Below are 20508 nucleotides of genomic sequence, written 5' to 3'. Positions count from 1 at the left end.
AAAGACGACTTAGTTTGGCTGACAAGGTTGGAGGTGATGCTCTTAACTCAAATGTGGAACAGAGGGAGGTTCGAGAGAGGCGGAGGGGGCTAAATGGAAGAGTGAGCTTAGCTTCGGACACACTGAGTGAGGTGTCTGTGCGATGGTCACAGGCAAGTGTCTGACAGGCAGTTGGGAATAGGGGTTTGAAGCTTCTGAGAACCAGGTTAGAGACGTAACTGGAGAGTTTTCCAATGAAAAGCTGAACAGGAATAGTTTGGAAACGGGTAAGAGGCAAGAACAGACGACCCAGCATAAAGCCTTCAGACTATCTTTAAGGGATGGGTAAAAGGAGGTAAGCAAGGAAAGGACAGTGGTGAGGAGCTGTCAGAGAACCCGGAGGAGGACAGAAGGAGGGCGGTGTCACTCAAGCCAAGCGTACTAACAATCACAAGGGCAAGGGGATCAGCAGGACCAAACGCCCTCGACGACAATCAGTCCTGAGGGCTCGCTGCACGCCAGGCTCTGCTTCCTCCAGGTTAGAGCCTCTCCCTCAGCCCACCCTCACAGCAGCCCTCAGACGGAGGTGTTAGATGAGATACTGAAGAACAGAGGTTCAGAGGGATGGGAGCCAAAAGCAAGCCAACACAGGTGGCAAACAGATGACACCAACGACTCTTCTGTGACCAGTTTCAGTAAAACGCAGAGGCAGATATACAATCATGGGGTGGGGTGTAGAACAGAATGGAAAGAGGAACATACATTTAGTTGACAGCGACTATTCTTTTGATAAATTTTGGAAGGAAAAGAAGAGAGTTCATAAGGTGGTGGGTTTGAGTGAAACAGGAAAGCTCTTCAATACTTTTTGAAAACTGAATAGAAGAAACTGGCTAAAGGAAGAGGGTCATGCGATGAGATGGATCACTGATCAAGCAAAAGAAACCTCACAGGAAACGAGGAACTGTCTCCTATTCAGGGACATCACGAGCTACAAACTCGCATCCACGTGAAGATGTTTACCCTGAACCCTCCTTGCATGAAGGCTGCTATAGAGCCAAAGCTGTTCAACTGCTGCTTCACACGTCTCAATTTCCGAAGCTAAAAGAACCAGCAAGGGGGAGGATTTACATCTTTTCTCTGGTTCATGTTGCTCACGCACTAGTCTTGGGATGAGCTCTGAGCATATCAAGGGTTGAGAATTGAATTCAACACGGACCATCATGGAAATCTGTTAAATCTTCAGTAACGAACAAATTCTTCCATAGGAAATCAACTTAGCAACATAAGCACCATTTCAAATGCTGTTTTTCTCCTTTGTTCTAAACGAAGTCATTTGAAAGATAAAAATCAGACCTCAGCTTGGATTGGCCAGCCACTACTGCCAGTAACTTCAAGATAAATCCCACTCTTTCTCTCCCTCTTCTAGAGTATGATTTGATCATGTTAAATTGAAGTTATGCTAGCCAACAGTTTGAATTTCAGAATATCATAAAAGGAATGAAGTTTTATTTCCTTCTACACAGAATAAAAGGAACCAGTTAATGTGTTTCTCTCATAAATAAAGCAAGCATTTGTGGGTAGCTCATTAATTGTGTATGTGTAAATAAACATCTGGATTCTAGCCCATGCTTTGCCAATGACTCACTGCAGGAACTTGGCCCTTAGCTCTCTGTGCATCAGTTTCCTCACACACAAGATGATGATATTTTAAGATCTTTCCAGCTCTTAATAATCAGAATTATATCTGAGTTTAAGTTTTTGAAATTAGGTACAATCAGTTCTGTTGAGTGATCTCATTATCTTCTTCAGATTTGTTTACTTAAAAGTTTTAAATTATTAAAATTTCAAATTTGTAAACTCTGAATTTATAAGGTTTTACAAAATCCTCAAACTGTGGGGAATAATAACCACATGGCACACACTATTTGGCAGGATAACTGTGTAAGTGGGACCGTTTACTGTTCTCCCTAGCCCGGTTTATAAAGGGGGACCTCAACACACACACAGAGATACACACTGAAAACCCCAACTAATAGAGCTTTCAGTAATGTGTACTAATAGGTAATCTGCTTAATCCCTGGACTGTTCATTTTCTCCATATTTTACTATCTCTGAAGTCAGAATGTTTCTACTATCAGTGTGGTAAGAAAGCGTGTCATAGTTTGGTAGTGTCTTTTTCCTTCTTGGACGTATATAAAATCATGGTGTATCTTATAATTGACAACAATTCAGCTTCAATAAAATATGGCAAATCAGAACACAGGCCTCAAAACATGCCAAGAAAATTTTACATAAAAATAAAACAGCAAAATAAACACTCTACAACCCAGCACCAGAAGGAACACAAAATACGCACTACTTCACATTCTCTTATGTACAAAACATGTTATTTCATAGTAGGCAAGATCAATTCCAAAAGTTCTGCCTGTCCTGGTCCTTCCCTCCAAATTTGTATCTAAAGACCATTAAACAAAACTGAAAAACAAGTTACAGATAGGATAGAAATAATTGCAATATATTTAAAAAAGGGTTTGTTTGCAAAATATATTAAAATACATCATACCTTCAAATCAATTTTTAAAAAATAATTCAATAGAACATGGGCAAATGATGAGAAAAGGGATTTTGGAAATGATACAAATAGCCAAAAAAATATGGAAAGATGATGAATCTCAATGGTAATTAGGGAAATAGAAATTAAAACAAACAGATGTCAATTTTCACCCACCAGATTGGCAAAAATTAAAACAATTGATAACATTCAGTGTTGTGAAGGATCTGCCAAAAGGGTGACTCTCATACAGTATTGGTGGAAAGGTAAACTGCAAAGTCTTTCTGGAAAGCGATTTGCCATTTCCCATGAAAATTTAAAACGTATAATCTTTAACAAACATTGCTTCACTTTTTACTATTTATCATAGAAAAATACATGCACACCAAAAAGACCCATTTAAGGATATTCTCTACAGCTTGTTGTAAAGCAAAAAACAAAACTTAAATATCCATCAAAATGGGGGGGCTGGCCCCGTGGCCGAGTGGTTAAGTTCGCGCGCTCCGCTGCAGGCGGCCCAGTGTTTCGTTGGTTCGAATCCTGGGCGCGGACATGGCACTTCTCATCAAACCACACTGAGGCAGCATCCCACATGTCACAACTAGAAGGACCCACAACGAAGAATATACAACTATGTACTGGGGGGCTTTGGGGAGAAAAAGGAAAAATAAAATCTTAAAAAAAAAAAAAATCCATCAAAATGGGAATGTTTAAGTACAATATGATAAATCTATCCTAAAGAATACTATGGAGCAGTTATAAAGAGGTAACTATAAATGCATTAAAACGGCAACATTTCCAAGACATATTGTTATGATAGAAACAGCAAGTTATAGAACAATGTGTATAGTGCAATCCTAGCATTGTGAAAAAAAAAAAGTTAATGTATTTATGTGTACACAGGCATTAAAGATAAGTGTAAGATATGCTAAAAAAATTAATGATGTGATCCTCTATGCAAAGAAAAAGATTTCTGTTTTTTACTCTGTTTTATTCTATTTGAACGTTTCACATCTTCACATATTACTTATACTATTAAAAAAAAAATTTATTATCTTAAAGTGAATTCATTATTTTGAACTGACCATCCATGCAGGTTAGGAGCTGGGCCACAATCCTTCGTTCCATATCTTTGGAAGCAACTTCTCTTTTGGGGGTAATAGCATCAATTTCATCAATAAAAAGGATACAGGGTGCATTTGACTAGAAACAAGAATATCACAAAAAGGCAATCATAAATACATTCCCTATACTGCATCATAGTTAAGTATACACATTTGAAAAAATCTTAAAGCTCAAGGATCATTCACCAAAAGAATAACCCTACAGAAAGGAGTTCAGTGTATTACTTCTGATTTTTATCTGACTTAAGAGAAGCAAGATGCTTAAAAGAGCACAGTAAGAGACTGCGTGTAGGATAACACATTTACAGTCTTCTCATCAATCCATGTTTTGTAATGATAAATCTACTGAAATTCTTTTGCAAATTAGGCATATTTGCCATGCTATGAAATAATGTTTATAAACTTTAAACTAGAAAGCCTCAGCTTACAAATGTTATATTAGTTTTCCTACCGACATAAAAATATCCAAGCTTTTCCCTAGAATCTGCTGTAAGAGGAATTTAAGAAGCACCAGAGGCTTTGTTTTTTATTTTTTTATTGTGGTAAAATATACATAAAATTTACCATTTTAACCATTTTAGGTGCACAGTTCAGCGGCATTAAACATGTTCACAGTGCTGTGCAACCATCCCCACTACCCACCTCCAGAACTTTTTCACGGCCCCATACTGAAACAACCAGAGGCGTGTTTTAAAGGCTACATTGAATGAGGAGGGATGGTAAAGTTTGAATACATCTGTGTGGATAACGATCATCTTCAGTCTTTTTTTAAACTCAAACCAGACAGAGTTAAGATAGAATAAATTAAGATATAATATAAGCATAATGACCTGGAGTAGTCAAATTCATAGAAGCAGAAAACAGAATAGTGGTTGCCAGGGGCTGGAGGGAGGGGAAAGTGGGAGGTAGTGGTTAATGGGTATGGAGCTTCAGTTTGGGAAGATGAAAAGTTCTGGAGATGGATGGGGGTATTGGTTACAGAACAACATGAGTGTACTTAATGCCACCGAACTGTACACTTAAAAATGTTTAAAATGGTAAATTTAAATTTAACATATTTTACCACAATAAAAACAAACAAAAATAGATAAGGATCAGTTAAAATGAAAATTTAAATGAAAACATCTAGATATACAATCTAAAGCAGAGCTCACTCTTAATTATTCAGTGGTTGGAAGTGACACTGATTATGCCAGGAGACTCTGAGTCTGGCTAAGACATCTCAAAACCACGGGGACCACTGCAACGTAAAGGAAAAGGAAACTGGCCGATCGCTAGCTGGCTCTCTTCTCAGTCCTCCTCATGACCATTCACAAAGGAGCACCTACGACTGCTGGATACATCACCCAGTTACAAAAGAGTAAAGCTACAGAATGCAAAGGTCTCAGAAAGCAAGCACAACAGTATTTGTCAATGACCTGGAAAACTGAATAAGAAACAGAGGAAGAAAGATAAGTGGTGTTCATCAGAATTCAGCCTAAAGAAAGCATACAGTTTTCAACAGAGAACATTTGATTTGATTTGACCTTTTTGTTCTCTGATCCACATACTTCATGTACTCACTTTCATTAGGGAACATGGGGTCTGGGAAAGATGGGTGCTAGACCATCTATTTCCTGAGCATCTACTGTCAGGCATCGTACCAGCTCAGTACCGGTTCAGAGAGAGATGAAAACACAGAACTAACAACCTAAAAACGCCATTTGTCCCTTTCACCCTCATTCATCATTGTGTTTACCATAAACAGAAAATGTATGACTTGTCCTCTGTCTATGCATGCCAATTTAATATCGAGTTCACTTTGGAAAACAGGTAACAACTGAAAGATTTCAGCTTTGCTGTGCATAGTACCCTCCTCACTCTTTCTCTGAATCTTCCTTGTATTGTCCACACCTTTCCAAATGTCAGTTTACACATTAAATCAAGTAGATGGCTTCCACATTCTTGCTATTTTAAAAAATATTTTCTCAATTACCGCTAAAATATTATTTCTCTTCTAACTTCACATTGGCTTCTAGCAGTTGCCATCGGCTATGTTCACCAGCACCAATATATTCTGGGTGCAAATAACATAAAATTAAACTTTTCACCATTTTTTAGTTTTTAACCACAGTGATGACTAGTAACTGGTCATACGTGATGTCACAGCTAATATTTACAGGGCTCCTGCTGTGTACTGGGCACCACATTAAAGGTTTTACAAGAAATCTCTATTTAATACTCCAACAACCCCATGAGATTTGAGTGGCCGTATTAAGCCAGCTTACCAGTAAGGAAACTAAGGGTTAGAGTGGTTAATCTCTTGTCCAGGACTACAGGATTAGTAACAATTAGTACATGGTGACACAGGAATGTCAACCTGTGCTTCTGACTTGAAACTACAGGCGTTTAACCACTACACTCAACTGAAGAGAACACTTTAATTGGACACAAACGTCATCTTCCTCAGTCCTTAAACATCCACATCTTAATAACATGAACTACAATTAGGATAAAAGCCAGTCTGTACTTTCTCTGGTGACAGAACTTTCTTTTCACAGCTCCAATTATGCAAATAGGGGAGAGTTTATCCTGGCGTTCCTGTGGTGGCTTTTATAATGTGATAATCCTAAACGATGAAAATTTCCACACTGCTTACAAGTTAGTAAGTCAAACCTAAGTTGAGGAAACAAAAAGTCAAAAAAAATATCACAAAGATAATCTATTGTCAACATGACTACTGGGTACGACAGTCCAGAACTTGTCACCAATTAGATTTATGTTTGATTTCAGATTAAACAGGTTATTTTATCCAACAGTCTGCATCGGTAAATCTGCTTTAAATATTTAGCCGTCAAGGGCAGAAAATGACCATGTTTGCAATAGAATGCCCAGTGAATGGGTTAACAAATACCAGCCTTAGAGGAAACAGGATCTTCAGTAGAGCCTTACACAGTCTGACCACCCGACGTTGGGCATTAGCCCACTCACCACAGCTTGTTCGAACAGTTCCCTCAGCTTCTGTTCAGATTCTCCAGATACTCCAGACACAACTTCTGTAGCAGCTACTTTCAGAATCGGAAGGTCAAGTTCCTACGCACAAATATATAAAAGAATGACCAAATTTTCACATTTTATATCCCAACTTTTTCCTTACTCAGTCCTTCGAAATTACTCTTTTAAATGACCAATTTTCTGAGGAACTTCATCTTTTTGTGTTGGTCCAATGAAAAACATTCTTTAAAAATCTACATTCTTTAAAAATCTTTAAAAATCTGTGTTTTATTCAAAGACATTGACCGGATACCTTTTACTTGTTTTTACTTTACTGACACCACCATAAGACTCTGTTATTCTTCCGAATAAAGAGTCTTGAATCTTAAGAGATGTTTCCCCCCACTTAGAGCTGAGCCAAAACAATTTTACCTGTTAATTATCTGCTGGAAAGGAAATAGTAGGGGCTGCGACATAGCTGTCTCCCACACAGTCTACTAGCATTTCCCCACCCCTGCACCCAGAGAAGAGGCCAGAAGTCACAGGAAGCAGGCTCTTCAAGTCAAGGAAGACAAACTAATGTCCCACCAATGCGAACGGCAGCAAGCCTGCCTGAGTCCTACTCATTCTTCTGGCTGCCTTGAAATCTCACTTCCTCAGTCATATATTCCTCGACCCCAACTCTTAACGTGGGTATCCCGACAACACACGACATAGCATTCTGCACTTCTTCTGTCTCCCACTTATTACAGTTGTAACTGTACAACATTTACTTGTATGAATGACTGTTTCCTGTCTGTCTCTCACACTAGATTGGAAAACTCCTTAAAGATAAACACTGGGTTTGTTGTACTTACTATATTTCAATGTCTGGCATGTAGCAATCACACAATAGATTTATTCAACAAATTAAGAGATGAGGCAAATCAATCAAGTTCTCCAATAAGAATGATTTTCCTTCACAGAGCACTAATCTATTAGTGATTGGTATAGTAGGCTATTCTTCAAAGGGAAGTTACTCTGACACTGCGCAATTTACCACCCAATACTGTACAGTTTCTAAAAAGACTCATGGAACTAAAATAAGACTGATGACTTTTTATTTTGCCAAGTATCTTTTATCACCATCTTAGAGAAGATATGTTTTGTGTTTTATTTCTTCATTGAGGTACAATCAACATACGACATCAGTTTTAGGTATGCTACATAATGACTTGGTATTTGTATATATTGCAAAATGATCACCAGAGTGTCTAGTTAACCAGCATCGCCATGCATAGGTACAGAATTTTTTTTTACTTGTGATGAGAACTTTTAAGATTTACTCTCTCAGCAACTTTCAAATACGCAATACAGTGTTAACTATGGTCACCATGCTGTACATTACATCCTCATTTAGAAAGGACATTCTAACACTAAAAAGTATAAGGACACGATTAAATGGAAATTCTGAATAAATTTTAGCTCTCTGAAAAACAATACCATCCTTAGTTTTCTTATTTTACTGCTCTCGAGAACCAGTGACTTAAAGGGAAAGAGAAGTAACTAAAATGTAAACCACATATTTAAAAAAGGGTTGCTTACAGCTCTATTATTTTGCTTCCCACCCAATCCTTGCCATGTAAATAAGTGGAAACACTAAAAAATAAAATAGCATCTCACAAAGAGCAGCATGAAAGAGGTAAAAAACGAAGACGGGATCAGTCTTCCTTATGCCAAGTCTGGTTCCAGTTGACCAAAGAGAAAAAAAAAAACAAATAACAAAAGCAAACAAGTGTCAGCAAACCTCACCCCAGCAATTGCATGTGCCAGCAATGTCTTCCCACAGCCTGGCGGTCCATGAAGGAGGACTCCACGAGGGGGAATGACGCCCAGGTGGTGGTACACCTCCGGGTGACGCATGTGTATGAGCATCTTGCAGACTTCCTAGCAGGAATAAACAGGAAAGATGTCTTTCACAGCCTAAGAGAGAGTCGATGTGGAATGAAAGACCCTATTCTTTGGAGCAGCAAAACACAGTAGAGAGAGTACAGGCTTTAGACTCACACCGGAGTCTGAATCCCAGCTCTGGTACCTATTGTGTGACTTCAGAATAACCTCTCTGAGCTGCCATTTCCTAAGCTGTAATAACATATACCCTGCAGATACAATGAAAAGTAACTAGCTTGGTAACTGGAACAGAGCAGACACTAAAAAATAAATAGAAACTATTACTACTGCTAGTGTTAAAACACTATTATGTATAAAGCATATATCTTATACACGTACACTATAATTAAAATGGTGAAAAAGCTAAAGAGAGGGTGGTTCTTTTAGCCCTCAATACCATGAAAGGTACAAATCAGGTCTGCCCTTCTCACCTCCCCAGTCTCCTTTTCTACATCCAGTTCCCAGTAGAAACAGAGGGGTCAGCTTCATCAGCATAAGTGATTAGCAATATTCTCATTTAAGGTAAAATTCTGATTTGAACTAACTTTTAATGTCGTATCATTGCCTCCAACATCTTCGAACGTCACGCTGGAGATCTGCAGCTCTAGCCCCCTGGCTTTAGCTGGTAAACAAAGAAGGAGATGAAGAGACTCGTGATTCAGTAGTAACTCAGAATTATACTTAATTATCTTTACATAAACACAGGTCCACTAGATACTGAAATATTTTCTAATGAACGTCTCTGCACAAAGAAGGTCCATCAAGCATCACAGCTTGGAACAGTGAAGCCTCGCTCAATGCAAACACGGCCCATGCCACCCACAAGACTCACGTCTCACCTCTCTTTTCCAGGACAGCTGCTATTTCTCCATCTGCTTCCTGGAGATCTTCTTTCTTCCTTTTGCTTCCTTTGCTCTTTAGCCTACCTTTCCTTTGTTCATTACTCTCCAGAAGAGAAGAATCTTTCGAATCCTGGAAAGACAATTTAAATATGCCATGCTTGAAATTATAACGCCATTCATGTTTTTCTAAAGATAGGCATTATTACAAAGACCCATTCCTGCCCGAGCACTTTCAGCCCTGTTAGCTATTCCCAACTTCTCTGCTCAAGGATGGTCTCTGCTGGGGATGTCCTTCTTTTCCATAACCTTAAGGCTCAGTGGATGGCCTAACATTTGAAAACTTCCTTTTCAGATTCCTCTAGTTAGAATTATCTCTTCCTCACATTCCCAGAATACTGAATTTGCAACTGCATTACAGCCTCCCATAATCTGCCTTGTAGTTGGATGATTTATCTGTCTGTGTCTATCTCACTGAATTGTGAGCTTCTGGAGTCGGGACCCTAACGTTCATCTTTTATTTCTCACTGACCATCTTACATAGTTGGTGTTCACTTGATGTTTGATGAATCACTAAATTAAGTATGACTAGCAAGCTTCTTTGACAGCCATAAGAAAGTATCCTTCAACATAAGAGTCAAGTTCTTTCCTTCCTTGCCAACCACAATAATGTTCTCTAACAACAAATGATTAAAGTAAAGAGATTTGGAAAAGACTTACTAACAATTCAAAAGGGGGAAAGAGTTGCCAAACCAAAAGGCTTAGTTCTTGGAAACCACTTAGAGCAGCCCTGTCCAAGGGAAACAGAATGTGAGCCATTTATTTTACTCATTCTAGTAGCCACGTTTAAAAAAGGAAAAAAGAAACAAGTGGAATTAACAATCTATTTTATTTAACCAGATATACTCACAATATCATTTCAACATATACTCAGTATAAAGAATTGTTAATGAGATGTTTTATAGAGGTTTTTGGTAGTTAGTCTTCAAAGTCCCATGTGCACTTTATGCTTACAGCACATCTCAATTTGAATGCTAAATTTTCATGGGAGATCTTTGATTTGTATTCAGATTTCATAAAATTTACAGCTGAACAAGGAGATTCATATATTCAACTTGTTCCAAACATACTTAGAAGTTTTCTAATAACTGAATTGACTACTAGTTTTTAAATTCAAATTAAAAATTCAGTTCCTCGTTTGCACTAGCCACATTTCACGTGCTGATCAGCCACACACGACTACCACTTACCACACTGGACAGTGAGCCCTGGAGCGCAATCAGCTGCTCCATCATGGGATAGATTACTTTAAACCCCCCTCTGCCAGGCATTGAAAGAATCAGCTAAAAACAACACCCCATGTGCTCACTTCGCGATAACACATCAAGCTTTACTTCTCTTTATGTATGGTACGCTTCATTTTAAAAAGCTAAAGAAAAAGGGTATCTACAGAGTCTATCCATCCTTGTAGCGCATCCACTTACATAGGTTCCCTCAAGGTATTATCCTCAACTGAAAATAAACCACACTGCTCTTCTAGCAGCTTGCCTCCCCTCTTCCCACAACTCCCGCCTCTCTGTAACGCACACCCAAAGCAGTTGCTCTTTACCTCTCACTAGCAAATGCATCTCTGGAAGTTCTTTAAGCACTAACTCAACAAACTGACTGCCCACCATGTGCTAGATCTACTGTAGCCAGGGACACATTATTAAAGAAGACAAAGTGCCTGCTCTCCTGGAGCTGACATTCTAGCGGGGGGAGACAAAGGGGAAAAACCCACTAAACAATTACACGGTAAGTCAGGTGATTTTAATTACGTAAAAGAAATAAAGCAAAGCATTCAATGATGCACTACTTTACATGTCAGGAAAGACCACGCAGTGAAGATGACACGTGAAAAGAGACGTGAAGAAATGAAGGAGTGAGTCACAGGAGTGTGGGGAAAGAGTGTCCCAGAGAGAAAGTACAGGTGCAGAGGCCTCCAGTGAGAGAGGGCTTGGCGTGCTCTAGAAACAGCGAGAAGCCTGGCTCTGGCTGAAGCAAAGCTGGGACATGGTGGAGGAGGGTAGCGGTGATGAGACTGAGGAGGCAGCAGGCAGCCACATCCATCAGGGCTTTACTGGCAACTGCAAGATCTTTGACTTTAGCCTGAATGAAGCCATTGGAGGGTTTTCAATACAAGAATGACAATGATCTGACTTAACTTGTGGAAAAGATATCTCTGTGTGAAGAATAAACAAGGGGAACAAGAATGAAGTAGACTCCTGCTAGAAGGTTATTTCAACAGTCAAGACAAACAGAGTAGAGCCTTGGACTAGGATGGAAATGATGGCAGCACTGGGAAGTGATCAAATGCTGCATGTATTTCAAAGTTCCTATGTCTTCTATAAAACACAAAATCTACTCTAGATTATATTTAATGAGAAGACTGTAATGTATTCCAACGATGTGGGATTAAAATTTCACTATAAAAATACCTCTATCTCAGATATTAGCTTCTTACGATTACTTTTTTCATCTGATAGGTCCAGGAAAAAACTGTCTTTCTTTCCACCTGGCATTTTGTCAATAAACCATCCTCGGTCAGAACCTCTGGCAGGGGTCTTCGAAGGAATGGAGACTGCTTTGGAAGTTATCCGTGGTGTTGAGACAGTGGTTTCTCTTTGCTCCATCTCAGGAGTACTTGAAACAGAATCAGGATTTCCTTTCCGATATAAGGAGAGCAGGGAACTGTTCATATGATTTGCGGACTGGCAGAAACACGATTTTAGCATAAATTACTCAATAGGTTCTCAGGGAAGGTTGAACACCTATGGTAGTTAAGTTTTCTACATTCCACTTTCAACTACTTCTCTCACAACATTTACAGTCAGAAAATATAGGTATTCGCTCCAAGAGGACTTACAAACATTACTATTCAAAAACACTACTCCAACTTAATGGACCAATTCATAATTGGCTGCTAAATAAAACCAAATGAGTTATGGTGGCTTTAAAAAAATCTAACAGAAGCAAGTATGAAAATGAGCTGGTAGTCAGTGAGTGTCACTACCATCCCACCAATTCAAAACCGGATCAAGTATAACTGAGCATCATCATGACTTTGTTACTAAATTCAAAAACTGAATTACCAATGGGGAAAAAAATAGAGAGCAAGTTACAAATAATTTGACACATTATTCCCACACTTCTTTAATCCAAGCCTATTTATTGGCAATGCCAGCTCTTTGGAAGAAAATGTATCCTTTTCTACATTTTTACTATTAATTCTCCTTTCTATTCCTGTCCGTCCTTATTTCTGGATGTTCTCTTCCCTTCCTTTTCCCTGTACATCAGGCAATAAACACAAATACTGGAAGGACGGCTAATCCAAGAGTTGATTAACACTGTACACAGGAAGTATTCAATTATTTATTGATCAAGATGATCAAAATCTCTTACTCTATTGATTTTTTCTAAGGAGGGTTTATAACGATTGGAAAAAAAAATTCAAAGTGGGTCCATTAAATATCTGGCTTACCTGTGCATCTGGGTAATCTTCCACATTTGAATCATCATCAGAATAGCTTTCAGTATACCTCAGTAAAAAGAGGAAAAGGAACGTTTTAAAGGCTTTTCTCCCATAACCTAGAAATATTATACCCAAAACAAAAAAAATATACTGAGGCAAAATATTATGGTGGTTAATTAAGAGACCAGGCTTTGAATCAGAGAAATCTAGATTTAAAATCTGGCTTTACCAGTTACTAACTTCTACTTAACCTCTCTGAGCCTCAGCTACCTTATCTACAAAACGGAAATAAAAAATAATGTCTATCTCACTGGGTTACTAGAGGATTAAATGAAAGCCTGCAAAGTCCTTAGCACATAGCAAATGCCTAATAAATTCTGGTTATCTTTATCCCAGCAATAAACAAAAGTGACAATAAATAAACAGTAACAAAATTTCCATCTGATCCAAGGGTCTCACTTAGGAACATCAGACGCCAGTAGAAGAAATACTCCAGCAAACCGTAATTAAGCACTCTGAGCAAGGAATTCACAAACTCAGCATGACCGAGTGATGCACCAAACATAACTCTCCCAAGTCTGTTCATGAGGAATGAAGGTAAAAAGGGTTTTTCATATGCTATGGCAAAAAACAAGTATAAATCCCAATAAGGACAAACTGAGAACGTAGTCTCAGTTCATTGTAACTGAGAGTTGATACCTAATAGCTTCAAGTAACTACAGGACTTTGCTACTATTTAATGTAGTTTCTTTAGAAAATAATTAAGAAACAGACTTTTCCTAAGTAAAAAGGTTTAAATGAATGCTATGACTCATCTTCATAAGTAAGACATGAATACTTTTGTTATTCATTACATTCAATTAATAGAATTTGGGGCATTTCTTTAAAAAAATATTTTTTTATATTGAGGTAACACTGGTTTATAATATTATACAAATTTCAGGTGTACATCATTGTATTTTGATTTCTGTGTAGACCACATCACATTCACCACCTAAAGATTAATTACCAATTAGCATCCACCACCGTACACGTGTCCTATCACCCCATTTGCCCTCCTCCCTCTTTCCAGCATTCTCCTCTGGTAACAACCAATCTAACCTCTGTATCTATGTGTCTGTTTGTTGTTGCTGTTTTGTTGTTTTTATCTTCCACTTATGAATGAAATCATATTGTATTTGACTTTTTCTGTCTGACTTACTTCACTTAGTATAATAACCGCAAGGTCCATCCATATTGTCACAAATGGCAAGATTTCACCTCTTTTTACGGCTGAGCAGTATTCCGCTGTGTGTATGTATATACATAATTGATGGGCACTTAGGTTATTTCCACATCTTGACTATTATGAATAACGCTGCAATGAACTTAGGGGTGCATATATCTTTTCACAGTCATGTTTTCATGTTCTCTGGATAAATACCCAGAAAAGGAATAGCTGGGTCATATGGTAGTTCTATTCTTAATGCTTTTGAGGAGTCTCCATACTGTTTTCCATAGTGGCTGCACCAGTTTGTAGTCCTACCAGCAGTGTATGAGGGTTCCCTTTTCTCCACATCTTCTCCAACACTTGTTATTTCTTGCCTTGTTAATTATAGTGAGGCATTTCTAATCAATGTAAAGAAGTTGGCTTAATTAACTATCTGGAAAAAAATTGTTTTGCCCTACAATTCACGACCTACAAACAAAATTAATCACAAATGGATGAAAGAGTTAAATGTAATACTATAAAGGAACTAGCAAAAAGTACAGGTCATTATTCTACATACTCTTGTGATAGAGGTCTTCCTAAGCATATCGGCATAAACCATAAAGGAAAAGACTGAGAGATGATAGATATGACTAGGTAAAGATGCAGAACTTCTCACACTATAATAACAAAATAACAAAAATAAAAGGAAAATGGCAAAATAGGGCAAGCATTTGCAAAACATAAAAAGAAGTGCTATTTTATAATACAAAGAGCTCTGACAACTAATAAGGAAAATTCAAATACTTCTCAAATGAAAGATAAAACCCATGAGCAAACTAAACCACAAAGGAAACATGAAACAGTCAAATAAAAAATTTAACCTCATTAGTCATCAAAAAATTAAAAATAAAACCAATATGATCACTTTTTGCTCATAAAACTGGCAAAGATTAAATAATAGTATAACTAGGATTGCAAGGGTGCAGAGAAATGCACTCTTTACACAAAGCTGTTGGGAGTTTAAACTGAGGCAACTCTTTTTTGGAGGGCAACTTCAAATGTACCAGAAATCTTAAACCTTTAACCATCTCTAATCTTAAACCATCTCTTCGACCCCAGAAATATTAGTTCAGGTTCACGTTTTAGAAAAAACCCCAGGGCTGTGTAATCCTTACTCATTCTCATCTTCACCTTGTCTTGCTCTTTTTGCCAGATGTTCATCTTCCAATTCTCTTATATCCTTAAGTTCTTTCTCACTACTAAGTATGCTAAATACTGAAACAAAAAGAAAAATACCATGAGCTAAAACACTTCTTTCTATAACTTTATTACTAATTCAGCTCTATCACAAAAGACTCACCTTTTTCTACCTGAATCCTGAAAGCATTTCTTTTCCTTCGACCATAGTCTATACTAAAAAACAAAAGAAGGAGTTTAGTGCAGTGGTCTCCACTCACATTATTCCATTAAGGTCAATCTAAATTGGTCACATAAATTTGCATGAATATATTATTATGTCACTGTATTCACACTGACCATAAACTTATTTTCAAACAACTTCCGAGTTTACATTTTTACTACCGTAATTTTTCTGGATTAGAGATGGCGGTATAGCATTAGGAATACTGCCAGCTTATAGTGAAGGGGACAGAGAAGGGAAGAAAGGATTTAACCTTTAGTGCAAAGACTAAATGAGGGACACATTTCTAGATAAACAGTCAGGAAGCTGAGGGAGATCACGCTTGATGGTTTTAATTTTCTAACGAAGCAGGAAAGGAAGTAATATAATAACTTCTCTATCTCCTGACCAGACTTGGGACCGAAAGATAAGCAACAGCCATTCCCCTTGGTGACAGGCATAGCTCCTTCATACCACAGGTGCGGGATAAATGTTTGTACAACTGAACTGAATTCCAAGTTTATGGGCTAGTGAACCAATGCCAGTAATTACCAACATCAATTGGAAATTTAGGCAGGATGGAAACTTTAAAAAATGGTGGGAAAGAAAAGCATGAATCTGAAGACATTTCTTTACCTATACATTCTTTGTAAATCAGATGCTAAGACTCCAGTGTCCACATATTTGCCACATCTGTTACTGGTGAGGTACTAGAACAAAAAATACGATAAATATGTAAAACTATTTCAAACGCAGTGATTTTAATCGACAAATAAGAGACTGAGCTATTCAAATGTTATACTTTAATGTAAACTCTTCATTATTAAAGCACACAAGAAACAAATAAAAATTAAAAATCAAGTGTCAAGTCTGGAATCAGAGAATTAACATTATTAATCACTATGACAACACAATGACTAGAAGAGCAAGAAAGTAATACGTGAGGGCTTCCTATATCCTAGGTTCCTAAATAGCCCAGAACAAAGCACTAAACTCAAGGGCACGAAGAGGTAATTTAAATTTGAGGGAGCACAGTAATATCTGACATCTACCCAGCACTGCAGGAACTACTAGCCTGAGACACTTCACGGTTTCAACATTACATCGGTTTTTGATCATGTATAACTTTGTAAAGCTGGGTTTTCAGCAGCTGCTGTAATAAAAAACAAACACTATGCAAAAATCAATGTGGAAAAGGAAATAAGAGTGGCAGTGTCAATCTGATTACAAGGTATGAGAAGTTGCACAGTGCCCAACAGACACACAAATCCTGCTAGTAAGTGACTGTGGTTATTTAAGAATGAGCTACAAATATATTAATTTTCCTTCCATTTTTGTATATTATTCTTTCAAAAAGCTACTAAGTTATTTGGCCTAAATCGTTATTAAGTTGCTTGAACCTAACTACTTAATAAACAGACCCATTAAATTTTACTTTTGGCCTAGGGTCACGACGAAAAAACTTCTGAGAGACAAAAGGCCCTGTAAACCTGCTGTAGGGGCCTTACATACATCATCCCCTTAGTATGCACAATCCTACGAGGTAGATGTTAGTCTCCCCATTTTACAGATGAGGAAGTTTAAATGAGGCTTTTACAAGGTTAATTACAGTCATGCATTGCTTAACGACAGAGACACATTCAGAGAAATGCATCGTTAGGCAATTTCATTCTCGTGTGAACATCACAGAGTGTACTGACACAAACCTAGATGGTGTAGCCTACTGCATGCCTAGGCTGCACGGTCCTAATCTAATGGGACCACCATCATATACGCAGTCTGTCACTGACCAAACCGTCATTATGCAGCGCCTGACTACTTGCTGGGCAGCACGTAAGTTACAGGGCCAGATTTCAAACCTGGACTAACTATCAACTTCCATGTTTCCATCCTTGCTAGTTCTCCAGTCCAGGTCTCCCACTCATCCAGCAATTTCTTCTCAAGACTCCCTAACACATGATAACAGTCTCTGCATAACTGCCTCCAATGACGAGAGACTAGGTATCCAAAGCTGGGCAGTTCTAGTTAATTTTCCCCTTCTCTGGACTCCTAGAGGATGCCATCATTCACTATAATTTATTTGGAATTATACATAGTTGTGTACATTTCATATCCACTACAAGTCAAAAAGCTCCTTGATAGCAACGGAAATAAAGCCACTTAAATCTGCTAAGTTTTGGGGTAATTTGTTTGGCAGCAATAGATAACTAACATGCTAGTTAAAAGGAGGCAAGTGAACTATTTGGAAGATGTATAAAATATATAGCCAAGTGAAAAAAGCAAGCAGCAGAAGAGATGAAGAGGAGCCCAAGTGTGTGACTTTTTTTAAAAAAACAAATATATATAAGTGCATATGCATATAAAATCTTAAAAAAGATACAAGAGAAACTCCATGCTTACCTCTGGAGAAGCACAGTAAAGAAGAAAGGAAATCTTTCTTTTCATTGTATGCCCTTCTGTCTCTTTTATTTTAAACCAAGACAACTACTGCTTTTATAATGAGTCAAAGTAAAAGCAACAGAGGGAAAGTGATAATGTCAAATGCTGAAGAGCAGTCAAGTGTGGCCAGGACTGAGAAGAGGCCACTGGTTCCGGCCACTAGGAGTCACTGCTCAGATAGCTGAATTGAGTGAAGAAGCAAGTTGCAGGAAAATCCAGAGGAAGAGCACTTCAGTGAACGAAACGCCAAGAGCAGAGGTCCCATGCTCAGCATGTTTGAGAAGGTCCGTGTGGTTAGGTCAGTGTAAGCAAGGGAGAGAGCAAGAGGAAACAAGGAGAAAAAGCAGACAGGGGCCAGAAGATGCAGGGCTTTTTCGGGTGGGTTTTACTCCAGATGCCTGAGAGTCCGCTGAAGGATTCTGAGCAGGGCCCTGGCAAACTCCAACTTTCCCTTTAGAAGGATGTCCCTGGCTGCTCTGTGGGGACAGACTTTAGGGAAAACCAGAACCAGAGAGATTAGTTAGCAGGCGATTGCAATAGTCTAATACAGAGACAGCAGTTTGAGCTAGGATGGGTGGGAGAGGAGATGGTAAAAAGTGGTGGGGTTTGGAGTATATTTTGAAGGCAAACCAAACAGACTGTTGATTAAAGCAAAAGAAAGGAGTCAGAATGATTCTTAAGATTTTGGAGGGCCAGTCCCAGTGGCCTAGTGGTTAAGTTTGGGGAGCTCTGCTTTGGAGCCCCAGGTTTGGTTCATGGGCACCAACCTACACCACTCCTCTGTCAGTGACCATGCTGTGGTAGTAGCTCACATACCAAAAAAAAAAAGAGGAAGAGTGGCCACAGATGTTAGCTCAGGACAAATTTTCCTCAGCAAAAAAAAAAATTAGCCTTAACAACTGGATGGCTGGTGGTGTCATTTACTGAAATAGAGAACACCAAGAAAGGACAGGTTTGGAGGAGACTATCACAAGTTCAGTTTGGATAAGTTAAGTTGAAGATACCTATCGGACATTCAAGAGGAGATGTTGAGAAGGAATTTGGATATATCGATCTGGCATTCAAGATAAAATCTGCACTGGGGATATAAATTTAGGAGTCATGAATATATAGGTAGTATTTAAAGGTACTAGACTGGATGAGATCACCTAGGAAGTACGGATAGGTAAGAGAGGACTACAAGGATAAAGAAAGAGGAGGTGAGAGCACAGGGGCTCAGGGGACGTCCAACTTTTAGAGACTCGTAGAAAGAGACAGATGCAAAAAGGAGATTGCATAGCGGTGGGGAAAGTAAAAGAAAAACCAGGAGAGTACAGCTCCCAAAGTCCAATGTGCAGAAAAATCTCTTCCTCCTTCTAAGAATGCTTGCTGACCGTACCATTCCAAGACATTTACCACACACTGCTTTCTACTGATGATTATGAAAATGAAAAGACCACAGGTAAAGAACCTATCATAACGTCAGATCCCTGTCACCTACATGTGTCCCAATCTGACCCCGAGTTTCTTGAAAACAGAAATTTAACGTATTCTTTATGGCCCTCAAAGCGCCTCGTACAATGTGGGCGTTTGAAGAACGTTTCTGTCCTAACTTCATAAGACAGGAAGCTTTTAACTCAAAGACCATCTCCACTCTCCTTACGGATCTGGGCTGAGGTCGACCAGATCCGGGCAAGCCCACCAGGCTGGGCACCCTCCCAGGGTCCCGGGCTCCTCCTTGAAAGCCCGCCCCACGATGGGACGGGCAGGCTCCGCAGCACTCGCGGAGGAGTGGAATTGTCAACAGACCCACGCCCGACCCAGACAGGGGCAAGCCGCCGAGTGAAGCCTCCCGAGAAAGGGCCACCAGTGCCCGTGGGCAGCGAACAGGGAGCACTGTGAGGCCCGGCCGTGCAGAATACACACCTGGATGACTCGCTGCTTCAGCTTGTTATCAACGAACCTCGCGGGTCTGGGCTTCATCGCGTCTGTCTCCCGGGCCACAACCCCGGCGGCCGGCTCCACGTGAGCCGGGGACCTTCGCGGGGCTGCCCGCGGCGATCGCCGGGCCCGCTGCACCCGAAATGCGCCCCGCCCGGCCTAGCCCACGCCACTGCCGTCAGGACTTTTGTCCCGCGAGTCAGGAAAAAAACTCCCGAGAACGAGGAGAAGAGCTGAAAACATCAGGGAGTTTCTAGGAGTCTTATTTTGCAGGCTTGTCTAACAGGTCCTGGATGGCGAGGACCCCTTTGAACGCGCTTAACTTTATTGTTCCCGGCTGTGCGGACACGTGCGCGCGGTGGCTGCCGGGAGGTTCCTGCCGGCGATCTGTTGCCGGCGTCTGTGGGCAGACTTGGTTTTGTTTGTCTTATTCCGGACACACCCTGTTTGGATGCAAAGTTAGTCTTGACCCGGAATCTTAAAACTAAAAGCTGTGGATATTTGAGACGAGTAAGTCAGGATAAAAACACATTGCCACCCTGCTGCTTGCCTTTCCACCTAAATACCCACATTCTCGAGGTCCGAGAACGGGGTTGGGTGTCAAAAGAAAAGGACTGGTTTACCCGGGTAACTAAGCCGTGTGTTAGAGTTG

At 39.4% G+C, this 20508-nt stretch overlaps 2 protein-coding genes across 4 annotated transcripts in view; one reads left to right on the top strand and one right to left on the bottom strand.

Moving 5' to 3' along the window:
* The window catches only part of NVL (nuclear VCP like), a 90600-nt gene extending 70380 nt beyond the window's left edge, over positions 1-20220 (bottom strand). Inside the window, exons 1-11 of one of the 3 annotated variants that reach the window (XM_005607990.4) lie at positions 19842-20220; positions 16134-16207; positions 15459-15511; positions 15274-15373; positions 12916-12973; positions 11873-12145; positions 9396-9528; positions 9102-9178; positions 8419-8553; positions 6625-6726; positions 3616-3733 (exon numbers count right to left, since the gene is read on the bottom strand). In XM_005607990.4, the coding sequence (XP_005608047.2) occupies positions 3616-3733; positions 6625-6726; positions 8419-8553; positions 9102-9178; positions 9396-9528; positions 11873-12145; positions 12916-12973; positions 15274-15373; positions 15459-15511; positions 16134-16207; positions 19842-19898 (1180 nt within the window). In that variant the 5' untranslated portion in view covers positions 19899-20220. Of the gene's footprint in view, positions 1-3615; positions 3734-6624; positions 6727-8418; positions 8554-9101; positions 9179-9395; positions 9529-10115; positions 10230-11872; positions 12146-12915; positions 12974-15273; positions 15374-15458; positions 15512-16133; positions 16208-19841 lie in introns of those variants that run through there. The other 2 variants (XM_014738027.3, XM_023632795.2) reach the window with 2 other exon arrangements.
* CNIH4 (cornichon family AMPA receptor auxiliary protein 4) overlaps positions 20210-20508 on the top strand; it is a 45673-nt gene continuing 45374 nt past the window's right edge. Inside the window, exon 1 of the mRNA XM_070255573.1 lies at positions 20210-20366. The gene's annotated coding sequence lies outside the window, so the exon portion shown is untranslated. The remainder of the gene's footprint in view (positions 20367-20508) is intronic.

The sequence above is a fragment of the Equus caballus genome, chromosome 30 (assembly GCF_041296265.1).
Source record: "Equus caballus isolate H_3958 breed thoroughbred chromosome 30, TB-T2T, whole genome shotgun sequence".
NCBI lineage: Eukaryota > Metazoa > Chordata > Mammalia > Perissodactyla > Equidae > Equus > Equus caballus.
Note: the sequence above shows the minus strand (reverse complement) of the source record. Positions and strands in the feature narration are given on the sequence as shown.